This window comes from Saccopteryx leptura, chromosome 2, assembly GCF_036850995.1.
Source record: "Saccopteryx leptura isolate mSacLep1 chromosome 2, mSacLep1_pri_phased_curated, whole genome shotgun sequence".
Classification (NCBI taxonomy): Eukaryota; Metazoa; Chordata; class Mammalia; order Chiroptera; family Emballonuridae; genus Saccopteryx; species Saccopteryx leptura.
In genome coordinates this window covers 18,173,928-18,198,750 of record NC_089504.1, presented here as the reverse complement: position 1 = coordinate 18,198,750, position 24,823 = coordinate 18,173,928, and the positions used below count along the sequence as shown (strand labels likewise).

General features: G+C 45.6%; 1 protein-coding gene across 5 annotated transcripts in view; it reads right to left on the bottom strand.

The window, feature by feature from the left end:
* The window catches only part of ASTN2 (astrotactin 2), a 907,524-nt gene that overhangs the window by 516,945 nt on the left and 365,756 nt on the right, over window positions 1-24,823 (bottom strand). For all 5 annotated transcript variants that reach the window (XM_066367319.1, XM_066367321.1, XM_066367320.1 and 2 more), the window contains one exon: window positions 1,889-2,056. In XM_066367319.1, the coding sequence (XP_066223416.1) occupies window positions 1,889-2,056 (168 nt within the window). The remainder of the gene's footprint in view (window positions 1-1,888; window positions 2,057-24,823) is intronic.

Genomic DNA, 24,823 nt, shown 5'->3' with positions numbered 1-24,823 from the left:
ATCATAGACATGACCCCATGGTTGCTGGCTTGAACCCAAAGGTTGCTGGCTTAAGCACATACAAAAAAACCAAAAACATAAAACAAACAAAACATCCTGTAGAAACACACCAGAGCTGGGTTCCGGCGCACAGCCAAGAAGCCCAGCCAGGTTCACGCGCACATCACGACACCTGCATGCTCTACAGCAGCAGCACTGCCCCACTTCCCTCCCTTTTCCCACTTCGTTGAGGGGAATGGCACTTCCTATTGATACACCCAATAAAGCTTTTAAGGCCCCATGAGCAAATGCTTGGACTCCATCACTGGTTCAATGCTACACATCCCCCCCTCATAGAAGAAGGGGTTTATTTAAGGGAAGCTAAGCCACTTTCAAAAAGCCTAAGGCTTGCATATGTACAGGGGTTGGGGGTCTAGTTTTTCCATGATGTCCTCCACATTCTAATTCCTGACCAAGGGCAAAAGAGGGGCAGCCGAGCTGATCCCTGGGGCTTGGGTGTTCTCGCAGATAGTCAGGTGTAAAGGGCTGTTTCCCCGTGTCAGTGGCTCATGCAGTCTCACTATGCCCCTTGGTGGGTCTTACAATGGTCAGATCCTTCTCCATCTCTGAGTTCCCTTCACTTCACCTTTATAATTTCATCCCCTGCCTCTCTCCTCGTCTTCTTCCTCCAACTCATGGGCAGCACCTTGTCTACATAACAGCACAACTACACTGCTCTCTGGCGTCTGAAATCGTTCTACACTTTCTTCCTCTTTCTGTTTCAATCGTGACATTGCCTCATGCTCCCTAACCGATTCCATCAGCCTCAGTTAAAAAGGTATCTTCTCCATAACGTATTTCCTGAGATCCCAATCTTGAATGCATTTCTCCCTGTTCTCCAGGCTTGAGGTACTTTCTTTGTGCCTGTTCTTGATTTATACTGTAGTGTGTCTTTTATAGTAGCTGTATATGAGCATATCCTTTTACCCTCTGTGAAAACATGAGACCCATGAAGGTAGAAACATTGTCCAATTCGTCTCTGATTCTTCATAGCACTTCACAGGGTCTTATGAGTTTTGGAATTAAGAAAATATTTCTTGCCTAACCAGGCAGTGATGCAGTGGATAGACTGTTGGTCTGGGATTCAGAGGACCCAGGTTCAAAACCTCAAGGTTGCTGGCTTGAGCATGGGCTCATCTAGCTTGAGTGTAGCTCACCAGCTTGAGCACGGGGTCACTGGCTTAAGCGTGGGATCATAGACATGACCCCATGGTCACTGGCTTGAGCCCAAAGGTCACTGAATTGAAGCCCAAGGTTGTTGGCTTGAGCAAGGGGTCACTTATTCTGCTAGAGCTTTCCGGTCAAGACACATATTGAGAAAGCAATCAATGAACAACTCGCCACAGTGAAGAACTGATGCTCTCATCTCTCTCCCTTCCTGTCTGTCTGTCCCTATCTATCCTTCTTCTCTCTCACACACTAAAAAAGAAAAAAAGAAAATCTTTCTTGAATTGAATCTAATGAACTGAAGTAAATTTTGCAAAGTGGGTCTGAGCCAAGCCCCATGGAAACGCATGCAGAGATCTTATGTACACATTTTTATTCTTTACTTGTAGATAGTCCCATCCATTCATGCCCTGAACCATGGCATCTGCTTCGTTAGAGCTGGACTAGATGTTCTCTGTGGTCCTTTCTAACTCTGTGATTCTGTGGTTTTATGAGAATTTTCTTCCTTGCCAGCCGATGTCAACACATATTGTAGTTCAAGCACCAACTGGATTGGTGGACCTTTATATAAAGCCCCTTGTCAATCACTCAAAAGCCATGATTCTTCAGGTAGGAGGAGCGCAGATTATCTTTCCACCCACAGCCTCCCTCCATTTCTCCCCAGCCCTGCCCCGCGGCTCACCGGTTTCTGGGTCGCAGATCTGCTCACAGGCATCTGTGGTCCTCTGTCCGCAAAGGTCTCTCACCCACGGGGAGGTGGCATTGATCTGGTAATACAGGGACAGCTTGGCCGGGTTCAGCCAGTCGGAGATGTCCAGGTAGCTCCCCTCACTCACCACAAAGCTGCTGCCTGCGGATGGACAGAGAGAAGACAGCTACTTTCTCCCTGGTTCTTGGGTACTGAGGTGTCTTGCAGCTGATGCTGCAGGTCAGGGACACAGACAGGTGCATGTAAGTCACCCTCCTGCACACACCCACCCAAGGTCCCCTCTTCTCACTGGTCTATACAATGAGTACAGATGCCAATCATGGTGTCAGCAGCCAGTAGAGACAGAGACAAATCAGACCTGAGAGACAGTTAGTTCAACTTAGTGACTGAGAGTTCAGGCCCTTACAACTGAGAGAGACTTGGGTTCAAATCCCAAACTCACCCATACAAGCTGTTAATTTTGGGCAAGTCACTCAATGCTGCTGGCCTTGTTTGTATCTGTAGACTGGACTATGAATAAAACCTACCTCCCAGCGATACTGAGAATGAAATACATTAATGTAGATAAAGTCCTGGTCCTAGAAAAGAATAATTCAATATTAAAATTTAAAAGAAAAAGAAAGCGAATGTCTCTCACGTAGGCATCTCCTCTGGAACAGGGGTCGCTAATGCCCACAGGGCCATGTGGGTGAGACAATGGGAGAGGCCGGTTGAGTGTAAGAGAAATAAGCGTAGCTTTCTGGCTTCCTGGCTTGGCTCTTTTTTTTTTCCTATTAGAGAGAGAGGGATTTAAAATTTCTAGCAGCCCTAGGAAAACAAGCAGCACCTGGGCAGTGGAAACACCTCGGTGCCGGGCACAGCAGGGAAGCTGGAGTTTGGGGGGAGCTGGGCTCGCAGGTTCTGTCAAAAGGGAGACGCTGCAACTTGGCTGTAACGAGCTCTTGCCATATGGGTCCAAAGGCCAGTGGTGGTGACGGATCTTCAGCTTCTTCAATGAGACTGGATATTCAATTTTTCATTGTAATCAACCAATTTTTAAACAATGGCTTAGGTTTGTTATTGAAAACTTGTGCAGGCCAAACAAAAAACCATAGCTTTGCAATTTAGTTTCTAAAATGTTCTTCGTTGCCCTGGCCAGAGAACACACTTGGTTAGAGCACCATCCTGACACTCAAAGGTTGCAGGTTCGATCCTGGTCAGGGCAAATAAAGGAACAGATCCATGTTTCTCTCTCTCTCTCTCAAATCAATAAATAAATTTAAAAAAAAATAAAATGTTCCTCTTGAACACACGCATACATATAGGCACATACATATATGTATATTCTTTGAGGGATAAGGAATAGACACTTATTCAGAATGGCTCTACAGCAGCGGTTCTCAACCTGTGGGCAACCCCTGTGTTTTGGTCGTTCGACCCCCGCCGGGGTCGCGACCCAGAGATTGAGAACCGCTGCTCTACAGGTTGTAAATGGTAGTGCGTGTATTATGCAATATACCAAAGGTAAGCATTTTCAGGGGAGAACGAAAGGTTCAGATGGGACCACACTCCACAAAGCTGGACTTGGAGAGCTGCTCTAGATTCATGGCAGATCTAGGGACCTCAGCAGCAGCCTACCTTAAATTGTGTCATCCTTAACATGACTCAGCATTTCTCCCTGCATTTTCTTCTCTCTTCCTCATTCTCCACCAACAAAATCTTTCCATGTCTGCAATCCAAATTTCCAAAGGAAAGACTCAGCTAAAGAGGTATCAGGGGGGTTTGAGAGCAACCTTTCTGTCAGGTCACATCAGACCCTGCTGCTTGACCAATGGCTGCACTCCTCCTAGCTCTGGTGCCCTGTTGTAGTCCAATAGGCAATGGCCAGAGAGGCGGGATCACATCAGACCTTCCCAGGCTGCCCTGAGGATCTAAGATTTCCTGACAAAGGAAAGGGCTTGGGAGGCAATGTGATCTTTTTGTAACTCACACAAATGTTATGATTTATATCATTGCATAGAATAAGTTTTGAAGTGAAAGCACAGTAGACATTGTGATAGTGAGGATGAAAGAGGAGTCTACGGAAAAAGCAGAAAGAGTAGATAGCATCAGGCTCAGAGATAAAGAAAATGACCGTATTTGAAGTTGGCCTTAACATCTTTGGCAGCTAAACAAAAAAGAAGAAGCCTGCTGGATTCCATATTTCAAATTTCTGGCAAGGGAAGATATGCAAATCTATCTGCAAAGCCATATTTTCCCCTCTGGAACTAAGCCCAAGAAGAAACTGTCACATGGGTCCTCGTGTAAGGCACCGAATATCTATATCGACTACAGATTTTTCCTTTAAAAAGCACAGTCATGCTGTTTAAATGGATAATTTTTGTATTTATTCTCACTGAAGACTGAAGGATGGATATTGAATTCTGTCCCGGGGCTGAGTTGGGCTAATCCCACTACTTCAGTGCAGCGATAAAGAGAACAGACTCAGCAAGACGTGCACTCAGATCTGTACTCTGCTGCTCCCCGGCTCTGTAAACTCGGGCAAGAACACAAACCCTCGGCCATCGCATCAGAAGTGTGTGGATTCCCACTACCTCTTCACAGCGTTGATATACAGATTAAATGAGACAATGCATTTCCCGGAGGTCAGGTGCCCAGAAAGCAGAATCAAAGGCAGAGACTGGCATGCAGGAGGGTTTGGAGGGGTGCTTTTGAAGAAGGGATGAGCAAAGTGAGATTGGACAGAGAGAGAAGTCGGACTGTCACACGGTTGCCGCCAAGACCTCCCCCCATCTCCTGGGGAGCTCTGCAGCGGGGGTGGTCCTTCAGAGTTTTTCCAAATCAAGACAACAATGTCAGGCCATTGTGCCTCAACATTAGCCGGTCATAGGCTGTGGGCTATCCCTGGGGAAGAGACATAAACTTGGGTGGAATGGATCTTTTCTCCAAGAAAGACCTGGAGTGAGTTGGTAAACCACCAACAATTCTGGCAGCTGGCAACTGAGTGCGCATGTCCTAATGAGAGGTCTGGGTGCAGCAAATCACCATCCAGTATTCACTACAATACGTGAAGTCTCCAGCACATTGTGGAATTTCAACTCACAGAAGCTATTTTGACTACTCTTTGGATTCCTTACAAACTTGGAAGGTCTGAATGCAATGCCAGTTAACAGATCTCTCTCAAATATGAGAAATGTCTCTTTGGAAGGGACTAACTCAAAAGCAGGCTATCCTTAACTTCTTTAAAAAGATATTCTAACAAGGTCTACTGTTGCTTTAATGGCAGAAGGGATCGACTATCCTTTGAACGCTCTCTCCATTCTAGTCCCTGGGATAAAGGCAGTATTCATCCTGTTACTAATCCTTATGAGAGCCTTACAGGATAAATATTTCCACACTTAACATAGGATAATATGTGGTTCAGAGATAAATTGATTAGGACAAATTTTGTCAAGTAGTAAGTGGCCAAAGTAGAAACTGAACCCATGTTTTTCATCACCCAAAGCTTGGACCTGCCTATTAGTCCAGGCTGCCTTGAGAATCAGGGGCTTTGGTTGGGTTCTGTTGCCTTCTGCGGTCCTCCTACCTCTCCATGCAGTCCTTTTCAGTGTGTCGCCTGTCGTGTGGGAGGGCTTTTGCTTTCTCTGATAGACTGTGATTTCCTACCGGAAAGAGGTCATGAGTTATTCATGAGTCATTATCAATCAAGCCCTCCGTAAAACGTTTGGCACATACTAGAAGTTAAGTGAATGTCTTCAGAGTGAATTAATGAAATCAAAGTTCCATGCTCGACTAGAGGGAAGTTCCACTCGCTTCATCGTGGGACTGTGAAGCAGGAATGCTTCCACATTGATCCCAAAGTTTAATTCTTTTCATCTTGTGAGAGTCAGAATATAAAATCAGCCCTTCGGAGTCTCTCCGGTTTCAAACCAAAACCTGAACTTCACTATCATGTCTTCTGAGCTCTCCTTCACCCCGTAGGCTTGTCACGTGGATCATTACAGTGGAGATGCGAGAGGGACTCTGTGTGACGAGACAGGGATATATGGCACAGAGACAGCCCTTCAGATAGGGAAAGGCAGGAACTATGCAAATGTAATCACCAAGACTTAATGCATGTGCTCAGTTAACAACATGTACTAAACCCTCCCTTGCATAAGGAATAGGCAAAAAGGATGAGAAATAGATTGAAGCCATCCAGAAAATTATGGACTACCAAGGGAGGTCAAATGTGTGCAGAGGTAGCTGTAATACAACCTAGTGAGTGAGAAGAACTTCCTGAAAGGGGCAGGCTTGTCTCTGGATAGAAGGAGAAAAAAAGGGTCGGAGGTGGAGAGGAATCGCTGAAATGTTGGTCGTTCAGCTAGACGTTGAAGGACATGAAGGAGAACGAGCTAGGCAAGAGCTCCCGTGGCATCTGTACCCCCAGGCCCACCTTCAGACCAGGCTCATCCTCCTCTTATTCTCTCTAATACTCAGAAAGTGCTCCACTCAACTAGTCGCTACCTACGCCACATTGTGGATTCATTCATTCATCCATATAGTTTGCATTTAAGCAAAAGCACACCTACTACGTCACCGGATCTGAATGACTGGGTAAGTAAAATATGGTGTCTGTCCACTGAGAAGTTGAAGTTCAAGAAGGGAATTCAAAGCCCCCCAATCGAAGGCAAAGCATGAGTGCTTTTTGTTCCCCCTTTCTTACTTTCTCATCTAAAGTGCACACATTGCTTGAAGGTAAAGATCACGCCTTATTGAGCTCTACAATCTTCACAGTGTTTAGGGTGACGGAGAGATTCAGAAGACATGTAGGGTATGTGTGTGTGTGTGTGTGTGTGTGTGTGTGTGTGTGTGTGTGTGTGTAGAGTAAAAGAGAGAGAGAGTTTGATAGAGAGAGAAAGAGATCGATCAATAAGGTCAAATAGTGGCAGGCAAGCAACTCTCTGGCTAAGTTCTAGCATTACTTTGGGAATAAATACATAGGAAAGGAATAAAAATGCATTATTCCATGTGTCTCATATATCTCTAGTTTTCCAGCAGGCCCTTGTTTTATTTTTCTTGGCTTTTCCTGGGAGCTCTGAGATTTTCCTTTGTGCTCAATTCAACCTCCCCAGAGAGGAAGGACTCTGAAATGAACCATTGCCAAAATTCCAACTTCAAAATGTCACATTTCCTTATTTTAAATATATCCATATACTTTTTTTTTCTCCCACTGGCTTGTGGGAATCTACATCATCTAATTAGGCAAATGGATTTTCAGTTCAGCCCAATCATTTCCTTATCTCACATCTGAACCTCGGTGCTGCTCAGGGGACCGCACGGGCACGGAGGTCCTTATTAACTCTGATCTTCAATTACATTGATTATAAGCCTGCTTCTATAATTGTGCAGCATAGATCAGGGGTGAGCTCGGGCGCTCCGGCCACTTCATAGTGCTCTATGGAAAGCCAGAGGCATGCTAGCCCCCAAAGAAACAGAAAGCTACTGATGAGAACTAAAAATCCTGTGGCAGGAGGTATCACCAGACAAAACTCCCTGGAGACCCAGACGGCAGGTGCAGACCTCCTTGGTTACATCTTGGGTCGTGAGAGAGACCTCTGAGAACCCAGGATAGAGGTTGCAAAAGAAGTCTCTGGATGCAGCGCTGAACGGGGCACAGAGGGATGAAAGATTACACACACGGCTGAAAGATGGTCTTTACAAAGGAAGCTCAGGGAATTTCTCTGGCCAAAAGTACTCTCTCTTTCTTCCCTCTTTCTCTGGGTTCAAGACAAGTAAAGATTTCCTGTCTTCTGTTGCATCGTGTACCCCTCAGATCCCATCTGTCAGGGTCTTGAACCTGGGAGAAATGTCTTTCCAGGGGGCAGGATGAAGCAGAAACGAGGAGCCCATCTACTGTCCGCCCCATCCAGCCATGGAGAAGGTCCGCACCTCCTCCCCTCTCCCCAGAACCCAGAGCCCTAAGGCTGGCTTGAATACATTCCACCACCTGCTAGCGAATGAGAGCTACAGAAGGGGTGAGCAACTCAGCTCTGCAAATATGAGATTCAAAGCAACACTTTGAAGGTTTGTGCAGGTGGGCAGTGATGAACTGGATACCAGGGAACACTCAGTCTCTGAGAGCCACCACCCTCTAGGGGCATGTAGAGAGGGTTCTCTTACAACTGCCTCTGCGTCCTCAGACACTCACCTCTACGCCTTCCCCTCCTCCTCTTCTCCTCCCAGCTCTCCTTCCTCCTGCCAATTTCCTTCCCTATTCTGTAGGTCAACATCGACCTACTGTCTTCACCTGTTTTGGGATGACTTGTGTCCACCTCAAGATGCATATGTTGAACTCCTAATCCCCAGGACCTCAGAATGGGACTGCATTTGGATAAAGGGTCTTTAACGAGGTCAATAAGGTTAACCGAGTCATTAGGGTGGCCCTGCTCCAGTATGGTGGATGTCCTTATAAGACCAGGAAATGAGGTCAGACACACAGAGGAAAGACCATGTGCGAGCACAGGGAGAAGACGGCCCTCGGTCAGTCAAGCGGGGAGGTCCACAGAAAAAGGCAATGCCTCGACTTAGAACCTCCAGCCTCCAGAACTGTGAGGAAATGCATTTCTGCTGTTTACGCCTCACCACGTGAGACACTTGGCTAGGGCAGCCCCAGCAAACTGAGGCACACTACCTGTCTTGTTTGACAGCTATCTCTTAAAACCCGCTATTTTCTCCATTTATTAACTTTTATTTCGTGTCATGGGTCCCTATGGATCATTTCTCAGAATCAAGTTCCCAACTATATAAAACATAATACCTGGTATCTGAACCAGTAACTGAAATAGAGTCCTCTCCATGGAGCCCTCGGGGGTTTGCAGAGCCCGGGATAAAAACCCTCCGCTGAGTAAGCTGTTTTTATCCAGCCCACAGATGCCCAGTCTGCGGCCTGACCTGGCTCCAAACATGTCCAACGTGGCTGGATGAACACAGGGCGTGGCAGCCAGATTATAATGTCGAAGTATGCGAATGGCAAAGAGAAGAAGAAAGCTAAGAAGACAAAGAGATGGCCAAGTGGCTATTTTAAGGAGGGTTCAACTTCTTTCCTTTTGTCCTTTCCACCAGTGACACTGTTTTTTTTTTTTAAAGGGCAGAGGAATAGATCAGAATCTGATGAAGCTAAGATATATATTTAATTTTCAAGAGTGTTTAGAAAACCCTGTGTTCCTCTACGCCAGACTTTCTCAAACTTTATTCTTTCCTCATTATCACCCATTAAGAAGCCATTTTAGATTTTTCCCTCCCATCACCCGCCATCCATGAAGTGTTAGTATCACAGATATGGGCTGTGGTTTGTTGTACACATAAGGAGTATACATGTACCGTATTTTTTGCTCCATAAGACGCACCTGACCATAAGACACACCTAGGGTTTTAAGGAGGAAAATAAGAAAAAAATTATTCTGAACCAAATGGTGTGTTAAAATATTTAATAAAATACTGTATTTTTTGCTCCACAAGATAGATGTACGGGCATTTTCCCCTTCACTTTTTTTGGGGAAAAGTATGTCTTATGAAGCAAAATATATGGTAATTTTTGTGCTATATCCCCCTGCAAGAATCCATTTTCATATCTTTATTGACAATGAATGCTATAGTCAGAGATAAACTGAGGGCTGAGGGAAGGACAGGGGCATCCCAGGATCCCACCAAGATTCGTGAAATAACTACACTAGAACTTCAACTTCATGACTCCCAACTTCTTAAGGCAGGGACGGAGGTGAGGGACAGGGAGGTGAACTGACTTTCCCAAGGCAACAGCGCTGGAAGGTGTTGGGGCTGGACCAGAACCCAAGTGTTGTGACTTCGAGCTCAGAGTCCGCCCCAGGGTTTCACACCGACAAACCAGGAGAAATCCCAAGGAGAAACGTGAGTTGTCACGAGGTGAGAGCTCCCACACAGGAAAGGTGAAATGGTAACACCCTTGAGAGGTCCAGGTCATGGAAGAACAAAGAGGAATCTCATCATGAAACATCCCTAAAGAAGATGCATGGAGAGGGACCAGCCACTAGTATTGTAAATGTTCTATGTTAGAAAAATAGTGATTTCCCCAGGAAGCTGGGTCGAAGCCTCATCGCCTTTCCCCAAAAGAGCCCGACTCCCAAGGACTCTGGACAATTGCCATGTTTCTACCGTTTTCTGTCACCCCGCCTCAAATTGAGATCAGAGTCTGGCTAAAGCAGGTTGCCACAGAATGCCACATGCCTTTATGCGTCCCTGGTCGTGCTTCAAAGTTCAGTTAGGGGTGTCTGAGTCTGGACAAAGGAGGTTTGAAATGTTAAATTTTCCAAAAAAGAAACTTATTTTTCTCCCAGGGATATAACAATGTGGCACCAAGGTGGGCAGCAGGGGGAAGAACAAAGTCCTGAAATGTCTCTTGTTTTACTTTAAATTTAAATTTTTGAAGATTGTGGTTAAAGGAAGGCACTTATATACTTTAAATTTAAAATGTTCTTTTTTTTTTTTTCTTTAACTTTCTTGGCTCTTGCTAATGGCTCAGTTGTAGAGTGTCAGCCCGGTGTATGGATGTCCCAGGTTTGAGTCCTGGCCGGGGCACACAGAAGTGACCATCTGCTTCTTTCTCCCGTCCCTCACCCCATTCTCTTCCTCTTCCCCCCTTGTACCCAGTGGCTCATATGGCTCACGCAGAGCCCCAGGCACTGAGGATAGCTCCATTGGAGCACATCAGCCTCAGGTGCTGAAAATAGCTCAGTACTTGAGCATCAGTCTCTGATGGTGTTGCTGGGTAGATTCCGGTTGGAGCGCATGTGGGAGTCTGCCTATCTCTCCTCCTCTCACCTAAAAATAAAAAACAAACTTTCTTTATTATTTCATTGGGAACTTATGCATCAAACTCAATCTCCATGTTGGATTTCTGTTTGATCAAAGATAAGTGATTCTTGAATGACCCCGGTGGACAGTTGTTCCCAAGCCTCCCAGGTCCTTTAGGTCTGACTGCTAATATTGAAAAACTACCCTATCTGTCAGCTGCCGAGGGAGGCATGAGCTTAGCTGGGAGGCTAAGAGCTGGACTCTGGAGTTAAACAAGTATGGATTAGATCCTAGCCCCATGATGGTGAACCTTTTTATAAAAACCACCCACTTTTGCAGTGCTGGTCAACCTGGTCCCTCCCACTCACTAGTGGGAGTTCCAGCTTTCATGGTGGACCAATCAAAGCTCCGTTTGGTTGCTCTGCTGGGACTGGCCCACCATGAAAGCTGGAATGCCCACTAGTAAGTGGGAGGGACCAGGTTGACCAGCACTGCAAAAGTGGGCAGTTTTTATAAAAAGGTTCACCACCACAGAGTTGCCAAGGATCTCTGGAACAAATCACTGAATTTTTATAAGCCTGCTCCATTCCCTATCCTCACAATGGAAATACTTCATAGAGATTCTATAACCATTAACCAAAATGCATTTGAATTGCCTAAGGACAGGACCACACCTGGCTAAGGCCTCTGTGTTCCAGGGGACACTATTCCAGTGGACAAAACTTACACAGAAACTATGTTGAATTGTATGTCTGTCCACATATACCATGCATATTATTGTGTATTTCATATATATGCATACATTTGGGTAACTGTGTGTGTCTATGTATATATACATAACTATATGGGCACATCAGCTAAGATAATTCTATTTATAATTATATCCTATGTGGATGGTACCTTTTGGAGTTCTGCAACATGGCGGTCTTACCTGGGACATAATAAGACAATAGTTTCATTTAAAAAAACAAAAACCAAAAACTAATTTTCTCCTACCTAACTAAAATGCTGTTTCTCCTATGCTGATTCGCGACTTACGCCAGCAACATCTCCTCTGATTTGCACAATTTCCTGGGGTGAGCTGGGCAGGGAAGGGATGAGGGATGCTACTTTAAGATGTGTTGCAGCCATGAGGTAACCTCATGGAGACTCCAGAAGAGTGTCTGGCACACACATGTGTAATGCACACACACAACGCGTGGCTAAGGCACGACTGGCTGACTGGGTTAAGAGATGAATGAATGACTACGTGTTTTTCCAGATCTACAAACTAAACTGTGTTCCCTGCCCTGTTCCCACTCCTCTGCATCCACCTTCTTTTCTAAAATACACTTTTTTTTTATAACTTTTCCAATAATATCCACACAAACATCAGGGGCTATTTGGCAAAGACGACTCGCAACTGTGCACCCTAAGAATAACTATATTAGCAATGCCTCTCAGATCTGTTTCATTAATCCATAGTGGGTTCAATCTGTGAACTGTGAAAGTAGGTCCAGGAACCTGCCTGCTTTTGTGTCTCTCACTGTGAGAGTATGTGTCTGTGTGTGTGTCTCTGTGTGTGTCCTTGTAAGTGTCCCTGTGTGTGTCTCTGTGTGTGTCTGTGTGTGTGTCCTTGTAAGTGTCCCTGTGTGTGTCCTTGTGTGTGTGTGCCTTTCTCTCTAGACCGCCTATTCTCTTTTGTCCAGAAATAAATTAGGTGGGAAAAACACAGACCTTGAATGTGGCAAACCTAGATTCAAAAAGTGCCCTTACCACTTATTGCATTTGAATGACCTTGAGATGTGCTTAATATTTCTTTTCTCAGCTTCCTCGTGTAAAAGAGAATGAAAACCTTGAGGCTTTCGTGTTGAATATTAAATGTGAGTGTGAGGACCTGACTTATTGGATGTGATGCACTTACCAAATGGTTGTTTTTTGTTTGTTTTTTTTACTGCTTTATTAATCTAATTGGCCCTAGAAACAACTCTGAAGGGCAGGTGTTACCTTTATCCCCATTTTACAGAACAGGAAGTTCAAGAAGGTTAAATGTGCACATTTCCAACGGTACAGCGAGGCAGTTGATGATCCTGGGTGAGAACTCAGTCTACCCGTCTCTGCGTCCAGAGCTCCATCTACAACACCAGGCTGTCTTCCGTTCCTATCACTTCAGGGAAAACCTATTCACACTGGTAAGGTGTGAACGAGTGTGTGTGTGTGTGTGTGTGTGTGTGTGTGATTTGTCAATATTCATCTCCGGCTATTTCTCTAAGTACTCAGCTTCTTGTGGCGGCTCAAACATAAATCAGACCATGCTGAGAGTGTGTGACACACAGAGAGAGAAATGGCAGGGGGAGGTGACATAATATTGTAATTCAATACTTAATGTCTCCAAAGACATGTAATACATCCTCATGACATTTCCAGAAGATATTTTCTGGAAACTGGACAATAATTCAAATTAATGCTAAGCCTAAATCTAATTGTTTTATGATGCTACCAAGAACTACATGGGGCAAAGCTTCCAAAAATCAGAGGCTTCCAGTTATATTGATGGAATAGATTTCCCTGCCTGGCGCAGATGAGAACAGCTGCCTAAATATATGATATCGGTACCCAGAAGCAACATAATAAAGGAAATTCGCAGTTTAGCCACAGTGTGGCGCTCACAGTAATCAGCCTTTCACCAGCCAAACCCTACTATGACTTCTGGGAAAGGTAAGGAGAGAAAGGTGAGATTTTTATCTGAGGGCCCAATGGAGGTCTTCAGGCTCAAACCGGAGACAGGATGGCTGAGATCCGGGTTCCTGCTCTGTGAGATGTGAAGGATGATTTTTTTTTTCGTTCTGTTCCCAGAGGGAGTGGATGGGGTGTAGCTTATAGGCACCAGGTTCTGAAGCCAGACAGGACTGGTTGGAAACCTGGCCCTGTCACCTGTCAGCTGCTGGACTTCATGCACGATAGCTGACTTTGTGAGCCCGGGGGAAATGCTGCCTACCCCATTCTCCTGTATACCATGGAACACTGAGACAGTTGATGAGAAAAGCACATTGCCCAAGAATATACAGGATCTTATCTCAGGTTTCAAACAAACAAACAAATAACAGCAAATCAGGCTCTGTGTTTGTGTGCAAAACAATACAATTCTGGAAGCATTTACACTGGGAGTCATCAACCCAACAGACTAAGACCTGGAATATCAACCAAATAGGCCATATTTAATATTTTCTTTACTCACTCCTGTATTACTTTAACAATACAAGTACTGCTGCTGCTCTTAGTACTATCATGCTATTATTCTTAGCAGTATAATTGCAACAGCCTCAGAAGGCTGGGGGAGGAATAAAGGATAGAACATATATAAGTCACACACATAGTAGGTGAGCAGATGCACTTGTTACCTCATTCTCTGTCCCCAGAAGCTGAGGAATGTGTCCTCGCTCCCTTGGAGCAGGACGGCCTTGGTGGAAGGAAGGCGGCCCGGGCGCAAATGCTGCCCCTCCGTCCTTCTGTGCCTGTCATTCCAGCTCACCCTCTTGCCTTTGCTCAGGTTGTCCCCATATTCCTGGAGCATCCTCCTCACTGTTCCTATCCACCTGGACCCAGCCAGCAAAAGGCAAACTTGTCCTTCCCGGGTCCTCTCACCTGGAAGTGGCCTGTTCCTTCTTCTGTCCCCCATAGCCTGACATATACACACCTCTGCTTAAACCAGGGTCACTACAATGGCACGTGAGTCTGGTGCAAACTTATTCAGTATCCCCCATGTGGCCAGGTTTGGGGCATGCTGATATGCTGATGTCTACGTCCCTTAGAAGAGAACGAGCTTTGTGAGAGACAATCTACATCTAATTCATCTTCTGTTTGTCATTTCTTAGACCAGTATTTGGCACTTTGCAGGCAATGAGTAAATATTTTGGATGGATGGATGGATGGATGGATGGATGGATGGAGTGACAAATGAGCTTTCATCTATTTGAAGAATACTTCCTTAGTGTTATCAAAAGGAAACCAAAAAAGTCATCCACGTGGTTCTCTGCCCACCCTCGCCAACAGGGCTTCAAATTTCACCTGAGACTCACCAATGAGCCTTAGTAATAGGTGACTTTTATTTAACACTTAAGACACTGAGTAACACCTTCATATCCAATCTCACTTGATCCTCACAGCACAAGGAATTAGAGGCTCTAGAGTCAGACAGATCACGGTCAGCAGTCACAAGAGTTTAGGCAACTTATTACCTTCTTTGGCACTCAGTTTCCCCATTTTTAAAAAAAAATAAAAAATGTAACAGTTATTATGTCTAGGGGAATTGTCAGGAAAAAATAAGTCATGAATATAAAATATTTTGAGTGGTTAGCATTCGATTATACAATACTCTGTGTATCTACATGTATGTTCTATAGAGTTATTACCATTCCCACTTCATAAATGGTTTTGAGGGAAGTGAAGACATTTTCTACCCAAGTTGCACATAATTATTTAATTACAAACCTGGGACGAGCGTCCAGATATCCAGACTCTGGCTATTGTCCTTCATCTACTGTCACTTTGCTTCCCAGCAGGCTGGTGGTTGTGTTTACATCTGAATGCATTTATCTGCATGGTCTACACGTCTACTGAGCACCATAGGTACACCAGACCTGGCTGTAAGGCTGGCTATTTAGCAGGGAATAAAAAACACAGAGCACTGTAGCACTTGGCTGTAGGGAGTGTACAGTGTTGGGTAAAAGATGGGCATTAAACAAGTAAATGCACCAACACTTATATAACTACAAGTAAGGACTTCTGTGGAGAAAAAAACAAGCTATTGTGAGTACCCAACAGAATGTGTGTGTGTGTGTGTGTGTGTGTGTGTGTGTGTGTGTGTGTGTTGGTGTGGAGATGCAGGGGTGGTGGTATCAATGAAATAATATTCCTTGCAAATAGAATGGTGCACATGGTGTTCCTGAGATAGAAAATACATCGGGAACTGATTTCAGTTAGAACTAACACTCTAGATAGAGTATAATGTCATAACCTAGGTCATTTAGCATATATTTATGCTTTTGCTTACAAACTTAATTGTCCTTCCTGGGGTGCTAAGTATCTGAAAGAGCCTAGTTAAATACCCCAACGGTGATTTTGTGAATCGGAAACGAAACCCCATGGTGCCATTTCCCAATTTACACAACAGGAATGGGCAGTCGCAGAGGCCGCAAAAACAGCCCAAACATAAATGAACACAATCTCACTTTTGCAAAGAACAAGCCCACTGTCTATATGTTTGTTGTTAAATTCATGGAGATGATGAGGCCCTTCTGTCTTTTTATAGGGAGAGACAGTCTAGTACAGGGTTTAAGAGCAGAAGCATGGCAGCCAGTGTCCATGTTCTGGTCCTGCTACAAACTAACCAAGTGATAATGGTCCAGTTACATGGGCCTTGGTTTCTCAGCAATAAAACTGGGTAATAATCTCAGAGGCATGTGGGCGGCAATGTATGTAAATTAAATTTCTGTTGTTTCCAATCACTCACTTTTAATGTAAATGAGGTACTATATAGAAAATATAATATTTACAACAGCATCTGGCCCATCCTAAATGCTTAATAAGTGTTCGTTATATTCTTAGACTATTTCTACCTACCCATCTTTGAGAATCCTATTGTAAAATACGAGGGAATGTTGTCTTGTTCAAACACAATTTGGTGGAAACAAACACAATAGCTGAGATTCCTGCTTAAACAACATATTCGCTTTGGATATCACAGTGTAAACGAAAAGCTCATTCTGTGACTCATTTCTATTTTCTTAATTGCCTGCTCTTGCCCTGGACCCAAGCCAGGAGTCCGACTTTAGCTATGCCATGGGTACACACACACACACACACACACACACACACACCACATTGTGTGTGTCTAAACAAGAACACACAGCTCCTGTTGCTTCTCGTGGCTGCAGAGAAATGACATTAAAGTGAGTGATTTGAAACAACTGAAATTTAATTAAAAACAAAATTAAAAGTTGTTCCAAGCTTGGCACTTCAGCCAGCAAGACTCAGAGGAAATTAGAAAGAGCTGCTAATAGCTGGGGCCAATTCACAAGTGTCTACAAAGAGACAGTCAACGAACCGAGTCGCACACTCCTTAGATGGAACAATTAAAGATCTCTTCTGAGGAATGATCAGCCACAGGATCCCAGGGCGGAAAGGAACATGATTTGCTGGTGGGTTGCTTTTTTGACTTTCTCGTTTCCATTTATGGGGGAAGCACTCTCAGAGTCCCCGAGCAGCCTCTTCTACGGCGACAGAGAAGGACACTTAAATGAGGGGGTGATGGGGGCAAATTTCTTCTAAAAAAATAATTGTCACTCATGGCCTGAAATGCTTACCTTACCTTTGCAAATCCAACTAGTCGGGCTGCTAAGCAAAATTTGAATCTCGCTCAAATTATGGACCTGAAATAATGAGCCGACAAGGGCCGGCTGGGAATTGGGGACCAGGTGCCAGGATGACTGGATGAGCTGGTTCCTGGGGCATCAATCATGGGTGGAATCAGAGGGGGCAGTGGTGCTGCGTCTGAGACAGAGCGGAGGGGCAGGTCTAAGAGAGGCCATCTGTCCCCGGTTCTCAGGGCAGCATGGAGACAGGCCGGAGCAGAGAAGCAAGAGCTAGGTGAACAACTAGGAAGATACAGGAAATGAGCTGGGGGCAAGGCATGAGGGGCTGGCTGGGCAAAGAAGACGGGAGAAGCGGTTAAAGCTGGGACGCTGGAACTCTCCGTGAGTATCAACTAGATGGAGGTGGGATTCTTTTTCTTTTTCTTTTTTTTTTTCAGTGAAAGAAAGTGGTGTTATTGTCTAGCACTTGTATACATATGAAGAATGGGTAGCTTCTGCTGCAAAAACCCCAACTCTCCGATCCAGGGTTCTGGTTGGGGGCGAGGTTTAAAGATTTAGGGACAACAGGTATGAGGAAGCACTGGCCGGGCATGTTGCAATTAGAGGACTTGGAGCTTGGCCATTTATGGCAAGGGGTGTTAGTGCCACATCTTCCTGAAAAATGGACCCTTCACTTCCGAAAGGCTTCTGGTGTCCAAGGTCCACTTATATCCCAGTGGGGATGAGGGGTAGGATGGCGAGACTTTGGTTCCAGTTTATCTTAAACACACAATGTTGGGGCAGACAGCAAATGCCCCTGAACAAAGGAACACCCCTCAGAGCCCTGCTTCACTGATGGAAAGGCAAAGAGAAACCCTGTATCTCAGAAGATCTGGGTCCCGCCCATCTGTGCCTCCTCACCTGACCTGGTCCCCCCCAACCCTGAAGATCCTGTCCCATCACCTCAGTCACTCAAAGTGTCTTTTAATTGGCTGTTTCCTCAGCCTGGACGACTTTCCTCCCTTGTACCTTTCACATCTCCCAGAGGTCTTCTCTGACCACCATCTGGACGTGGCATCCCAGCTCTTCTCATTTTAAATACCACGTGCCATTTCAGTTATTTTCACAGCAATCTCATTATTTCATTGCCACAATGCATTTCGTCATGTTGCTGAATTGTTCTGGTGTCCATCCTTGGCTGAGAATAAAAGCATTATGGAGGCAGGGCCTTCATAGAAGGGACACAAAATCAGCGTTTGTTCAATGAGTACCTAAGTTCTGTAATGAGTAAGTAAGACATTGTAGGCAAAATACTTAGTACACTACCCTCCCCATCAGGGAAACCAGATGACGTTTAGCTGATATTTTTTTATAACTATCAAATATCACATTATTTGGATTCTAATAATTCTTGATGCTTGGAGGACAGAAGGATGGAGACTAAAAAGGCAACTAGAGCACTCCAAATGCCACCTTGATGATTTCACATTGTTTTTGCAGCACCGCTAGGCCCTATGTATGTGTTTGTTGTATAGCTGTATAAATAGATCTTATTGGGAATGCGAGGGTGGGAAGGAGGTGGGGGTCGGGGCTGGCTCAGTAGGTTGATCAGGGGCAGGGGAGAGGCTGAGACCAATTTTGTTTAGCACAAACCAGTTTCACCAGATTCTCAAACAAATTCTATGAAGCAGATAACTCATCTGTCCAAGCCCAATGTATCCTTCAAGCTCAACTCAACCCCTCCTTTCTCCCAGAATCCTTTGAGAGCTACCTCAGCAAGAATCACCTTCTCTTCTCCATCTCCCATTGCGTCTCGAATGCAGCGCTGGAAACAAGGCAAGCTGATGTCTCCTGGGCTGGAGACTGGTGGTAAAGAGTCCCACTCATGGTCAGACCATGCGATCTCATTTTGGATTTCAAAATTCAGTTGCAATAAGGATCATAACGGCACTAACAATATTAAATGTCTCAGATGTTCTTTTCCTCATCTTAAATGGGAAGCAGATCTAAATGTACTGGGCTCCCACTCTATGTTAGACACTGTAACAGAATTTGAAGGCTACACAGGCAGAAGGAAGGGTCCCTGCCTGGAAGTAGTGTGTGGTTCAGTGGGCGACACCGAGGCAGACAGGTCATGTGGGGCATCGTCGGGTTGTGATGAAGATGAAACAGGGAGCTTTGGGAGCATGGAGAGGGACCCCCAACTCCTCTGCAGGGCATCCAGTCTCCGCTGAGTGCTAAAGCCCCAGGAGGCAGCACTGAGGTGGAGTGGAGGAAAAAGAGGGTTTAGGCCACAGAAAAGAAAGGTTTGTAAAGAAACAAAAACAGAACTGGGCCTGCAGGAAATGGCCCTATCATTTGACCAGATTGCAAAGGATAGGGAAATGGCAAAAGATAAGGCTGTATGCAGGCAACTCCCCCCTTCCCCGGGGGAAAAATAGGTTTGGTCTTAAGCTGAATTTATATGCAAGTGGGAACAAGTACATTTACATATTAAATGCAACTTAGACAGATGTTTGTCTTGACATGGTGTTTATTTTTACCTTTCCGTGCATATAAATACATAAACATTTTCAAACCTACAGAACCTATCTCATTCATAACCGGGGGACTGCCTGTATCCTAGTTCCCATGTTCTACAACTTAGAAACCCCCAAGCTGCCTACTATGCACCATGCCTACACCTCCCACACCACTGTACCCACATTCTCCTTCTTGAGGTAGCACAAGCTGTCATATTCAATTGATTCTGTATTTCAAGTGTGATGCCAGCTCTTGGCCTCCGTTTGGGCCTCTGCTTCCAGGGCAGGTCCCATACCCTGCATGCTAATGCTGCCATTGAGTTTCTGCAGGAAATGGCCACGCCCAGAGCCTTCATGCTCACGAGTCCCATCAGCACCTGTGTGGGGGCCGGGGACAGATCGCTGTCTCCATCCTCTGTCCTGGCTCTGATACTGCAGTGAGACACCACCTGACATGTTATTCAAATGGTTCAGACCTTCAGGAAAGCAGTCTTCAGAGATCTAGGGGGTTAATTTTGCTCACAGAACACAGGAGCATCTCTTACAAATAATTTTCATCCAGGCAGGATGTGTAAAGGTCCTCAATCTTGTGTGCTCCTCAAGGCTGCTTGAAGTTGTTTTCTTTCTTTTTTTATTCCCTACAGACACAGCCAAGAGGTGGGCATCTAACTCTTGATGGCACCTAAGAAAGCTGGTGCATGAGCAGAACCCGATCGGTAGCTAGCCCTTGAGTGTGTCTGCCGTGCGCCAGGCCCTTACATTGAACGATGGAATCTTCAGTCTGTCTGACTCAGAGTGCACTAGCATCCCTGTTTTTCAGAGGATGATGCTGCATTATGGGGAAGGTGAAGTTTGGATGTAAACCCAGGCACTCCGGTGTGGGTGTTCATGTTGCTTAACCACCACACTCACCGCTGGGCGAAAGGCTGTTTATTTTGATGTCAGGAGTCACCAACCTCTCAAGGATCCCAGGAATTGAAAGCCAAGTAATTTTTGATCCCCTTCCCCTTCTCCACCCCTCCTTACAATTAGTTGCCAAATTTCCTTGGTTCTAGCTCTACAGGACTCCCTTGTCATTCACACTGCTGACACCCTTGTTCAGATATCATCCCGTAGACTAAATGTAACAGTCCCCTGTGAGGCTCCCTGCCTTCAGCCTTGTCCCCGTAAACTCTTCTTCCACACCCTGTGCCTTATTGAACACCACAAATCCTCATTGAACACCAAATGTTGACCGGAGATTTCACAGGAACAAGACAGCTACACTCTCTGCCCTTAAGGGCTTAAAGCGGCATTAGCAGGGGCCGGTGTTTACTGAGTATTGACTAACGCCAAGCACTGGCCAAGTGCATCCTTGGCAGTCACCCAACTGCCCTTTGAGGTGCTTTAGTGTTCTCATGCCCATTTCACAGGTGAGCAGACTGAGGCTTCGAGATGAAATAACTAGCTCAATGTGACATAGCTAAGAAACATCCGAGCACGGTATTAAACCCAGAGAGTGTAATTTACAGCCGAGACTCTTAGACATCAGATAAGCAATTTTAATGCACTGTGTGCCAAAAGGAAAGGTTGAGGACCCTTTAACAGGAAGACCTAAGTGAGACGACGGGGGTGGTCATAACAGTCATGCAGACAGAAACTATGTAGTTCCACAGAGTGCTTCTGGTTTGCCAAACATTCTACTAAATATTTGACAAATATTATCTCTTTCAATTTTCCTAAGAGGGAGCTACTGTTATTATGCCTGCTGTACAGACTAAGAAACAAGCCGGAATGGTTAAGTAACATCAAACAGCTATGAATTCAAAGAAGCAGCATTTGAACTGGTTCTAGCAGATGTATCTGACACTACCGTCTGATATTTTAATTAACACCTCGCATTGCTTTTTCTACAAGCAACTGTGACCCCTCAACTCCTTCGTTGAACATCTTTCGGTGGTTTAACAAGCTCCTACCCTCCTCCACAATAAAAGCCCAACACTGACATGCTTGCTTTTCCTGCCTGCTCCTCCCCTTTGTCCTGTCTGTGCCACAGGGAACCCCAGCGGCTCTGGCTGCTCTCTGCTCCTGTCCCACCGTGGCTCTCCTCTGCCCTTTGCCTGGAAGAACCCCCTTCTCATCCTCACTCTTTCCCATCATCTCCAACAGAGCACACACCCCCATGCCCAATTCCTGCCCATCCAGTTGCCTCCACTGGGACAAATCCTCTTGCCCCCTAAAGCTTATCGCAGACCTTGTCCAATGGAAAACACCCCCCCCCCCCGGCTTCCCTGGCAACCTCGCTGACTCTTGTCTCTATGCCCCACCTGGTCCAGATTATGATCTGTCTTCTGTAGTCTTTTGCTTTATAGCTGCCCTGTCATTTTAAATAACGTGGGTGATCCCTTTGAGGGCACAATTAGCATTTGCGGGGCCCCTTTTATGGTATATTTTCATGTCGTTCTCTATTTCATCCTCATTACAGCCTGTGACACCGGGGCTAAGAGCTGTACTTTTATGGATGGTGAAATTGATGGTTGGAGAAGTGAGATGGCATGCCTGAGATTCACAGTTAGCAAGTGGAGGGATGCAGATTTGAACCTGAGGTTTTCCGATTCTAAGTCTCACACTGCTTGAGGGTTGACGATGTCTGAGTTTGTCCTAGAATACGAGTCCTGGCATTCAGCAAAAGTCAGCAGGAAGCCTGAATGTATGGATTGACCGGTAAAGCCTAAATTGGGATCAGGGTTCAAGCAGAAGAGGAGATATATGGGGTTCAGGGGTGTCCCGGGCTTTGGGAATGATTCCAGCTGAGGGTCAGCAGCCCCAGATCTGTAGCAGAGGCTCAGAAAGTCAGCAACCGCTGCCAAAGGCCCAGGGCTGTGCAGCTGCAGATAGATTTGGCTTCGGTAATCCAGAGGAGCGGCCGGGGTGGACAGCCGAATGGCAAGGCCCCGCCGGGCACCAGCGCCAGGATGCGGAGGGGGCAGCGAAGTGGGGAGAATGTGCACAGAGGGGGCAGAGAGGTAGGAGGCATGTTCAGGCTTTAATTATTCCTTCCATCTTATCACGTCCCCTCTGACTACGATGCATCCTCCCCCTCGCACACTGTGGACTGGCAGCCGAGCTATTCCAGGTCCCTCGGCAGCTGACGCAGGGAGCTGGAGTTGGGGAGGCCTTTTCCCACCACGGCCTGGCTACCCACCACTTCCTTTCTCCTCTGGCAGCCTTGGGAGCTTCCGGTCCCTGCACAGGCTTGGCTCTGATCCTTCTGTAATCCTTCTAAGCTTTCTTCAAATGGCAACTTGTGGGCTGTAAAAGGTTTGCTTAGCTGCCTCTGCTCCCAAGCTCCTTGCTCTGGGAGGCACCCTGACCGCCGACCAGCCCAAACAAGAGGTGGAAGAGAGAGGGCTGGGGATGCGAGTGGGAAGGTTGCATAAACACTTCGAAGGTCACGTCCATAATGAGATGAGTCAAGGATAACTCCTAACCCCAACGGTGCTCATTCTACTCGTAGAATGTGAGGGCAGGGAGAGATTTCAAGTACCATCTTGCTTCCTTCCCATGTTTTACCACGAAGGAACCGAGGGCTGGAGCTGTAGAGAGGTGCCAGAAGTGACAGTGAATTCACAGCTGAGTGAGGACACACTCTCAGTCATTGGATTCTCTGTCTACCCCATTCTGTAGCTGCTAATTCACAATAATTTGTGTCAACCCCTTCCTGCAGGTGTGATGTTGAAGTAGCCACAGACATTCCTTGGCATTTAATTTCCTTTCCATTTAAAATGTACAGATAAAAGTGACGTGATTACTTGGGAGAGGGGGGCAGAGGGAGGGGAGTAAAGAGGGACAAACATACAGCGATAGAAGATCAGTTCAGATGCTATAGAGATGTTTACCTGACACCTAGGTACTCTTACTGGTCAATGTCAGCCCATTAAATTTAATGTCTAAATAAAAAAATGATAAAAAAAATAAGAGAAATTAAATATGGATAATGCCTGGATCTACTTCATAAGGTGACATAATGGCGTGAGATAATATTATACTTTGCAAGGCATACAGCATAGGGATGGTCACTTAGCCGTGTTCTGTAAATGTTACCAATTATCAGTGTTGTTATTATCACAGTCCCAGGGAGGCTTGAATGGCAAGGTCTATGTGAATGCAGTGAAACTGTCCATGTCCCCTCTGAGAAGCCTGTCATCACCCACCTCCAGGTAAATGTCAAGGGCCCTCAGCCCTAGCAGAGAAAGCATCTCCTCGAGACGTCCTCTCCTTACAGTGCTCCCGATCTCCAGCCTGGGCTGCCCCTCCCCTCTGTTCCCACAGTCCCCAGTCCAACCCCCATTATGACTCTGATCACACTGCATTTCATATCTCACCCGCCTGGTGTGTTGCACTATCACCAAACTGGAGAAGGCCAGAGGTTAGGTTTTAGCCATCTCTGTCTCCCTAACCTCTGACCTTGCCACAGATAAGATGCTGTAGTTGCATGCTACCTAACACCAGGTATACATACAGAGAAACACATCATAGGTGACTCATCACTGTGCAAACATCACTGTGTGCACTTACACAAACCTAGATGGTGCAGCCTACTACACACGTAGGTCATATGGTATATTATCATTGTATATGTGCACCGTTGTTGACAGTTACGCTGAGCATGCCTATATATTTGTTGATCACAGGAAGGGAGAGAAGAAGGAAGGGAAAAATAGACCTCAGGAACTATATATGACAAAGGATTAGTATTACTACTATTTTTAACTATTACATTTTCCTTCTAACCATGCTAAACCTCCCTGAAGTTGTACCTTCTACTCACTTGGTCATACCCACTAGGACCTCTTTCCAACCCTTTCACTGTCTTCATAAAAAATCAAGCTATGAACAAACACAAAGGGAAAAGAACAATACTGTCATAACATACCTACACTCACACCTGGCCAAGGTCTTCCACATTCATCAGCACAGCAACAGTTGTTTGAGGCAAGGAGTATTATTAACATTGCTTTTGAATAAAAACTCTGGGGCTCAGGGGGTGAATTAACATCCCCAAGGTCACAAAACTATAAAGTAGAAGACCTTGGAGTACTCACATCTCCTAGGCCACCAATCAACGCACCTAACCTCTGGCCCACGTTACCTTCTCTCTCTCGCAGCACCACACCACTGACTCAACCTATGCACCACGCACGCACCAAGCCAATAATCATGGGACGGCTAACTTTGTAAGAGTCAGTGCAAAGTCTTAATGCATGGATTCACCAATAGAGCCC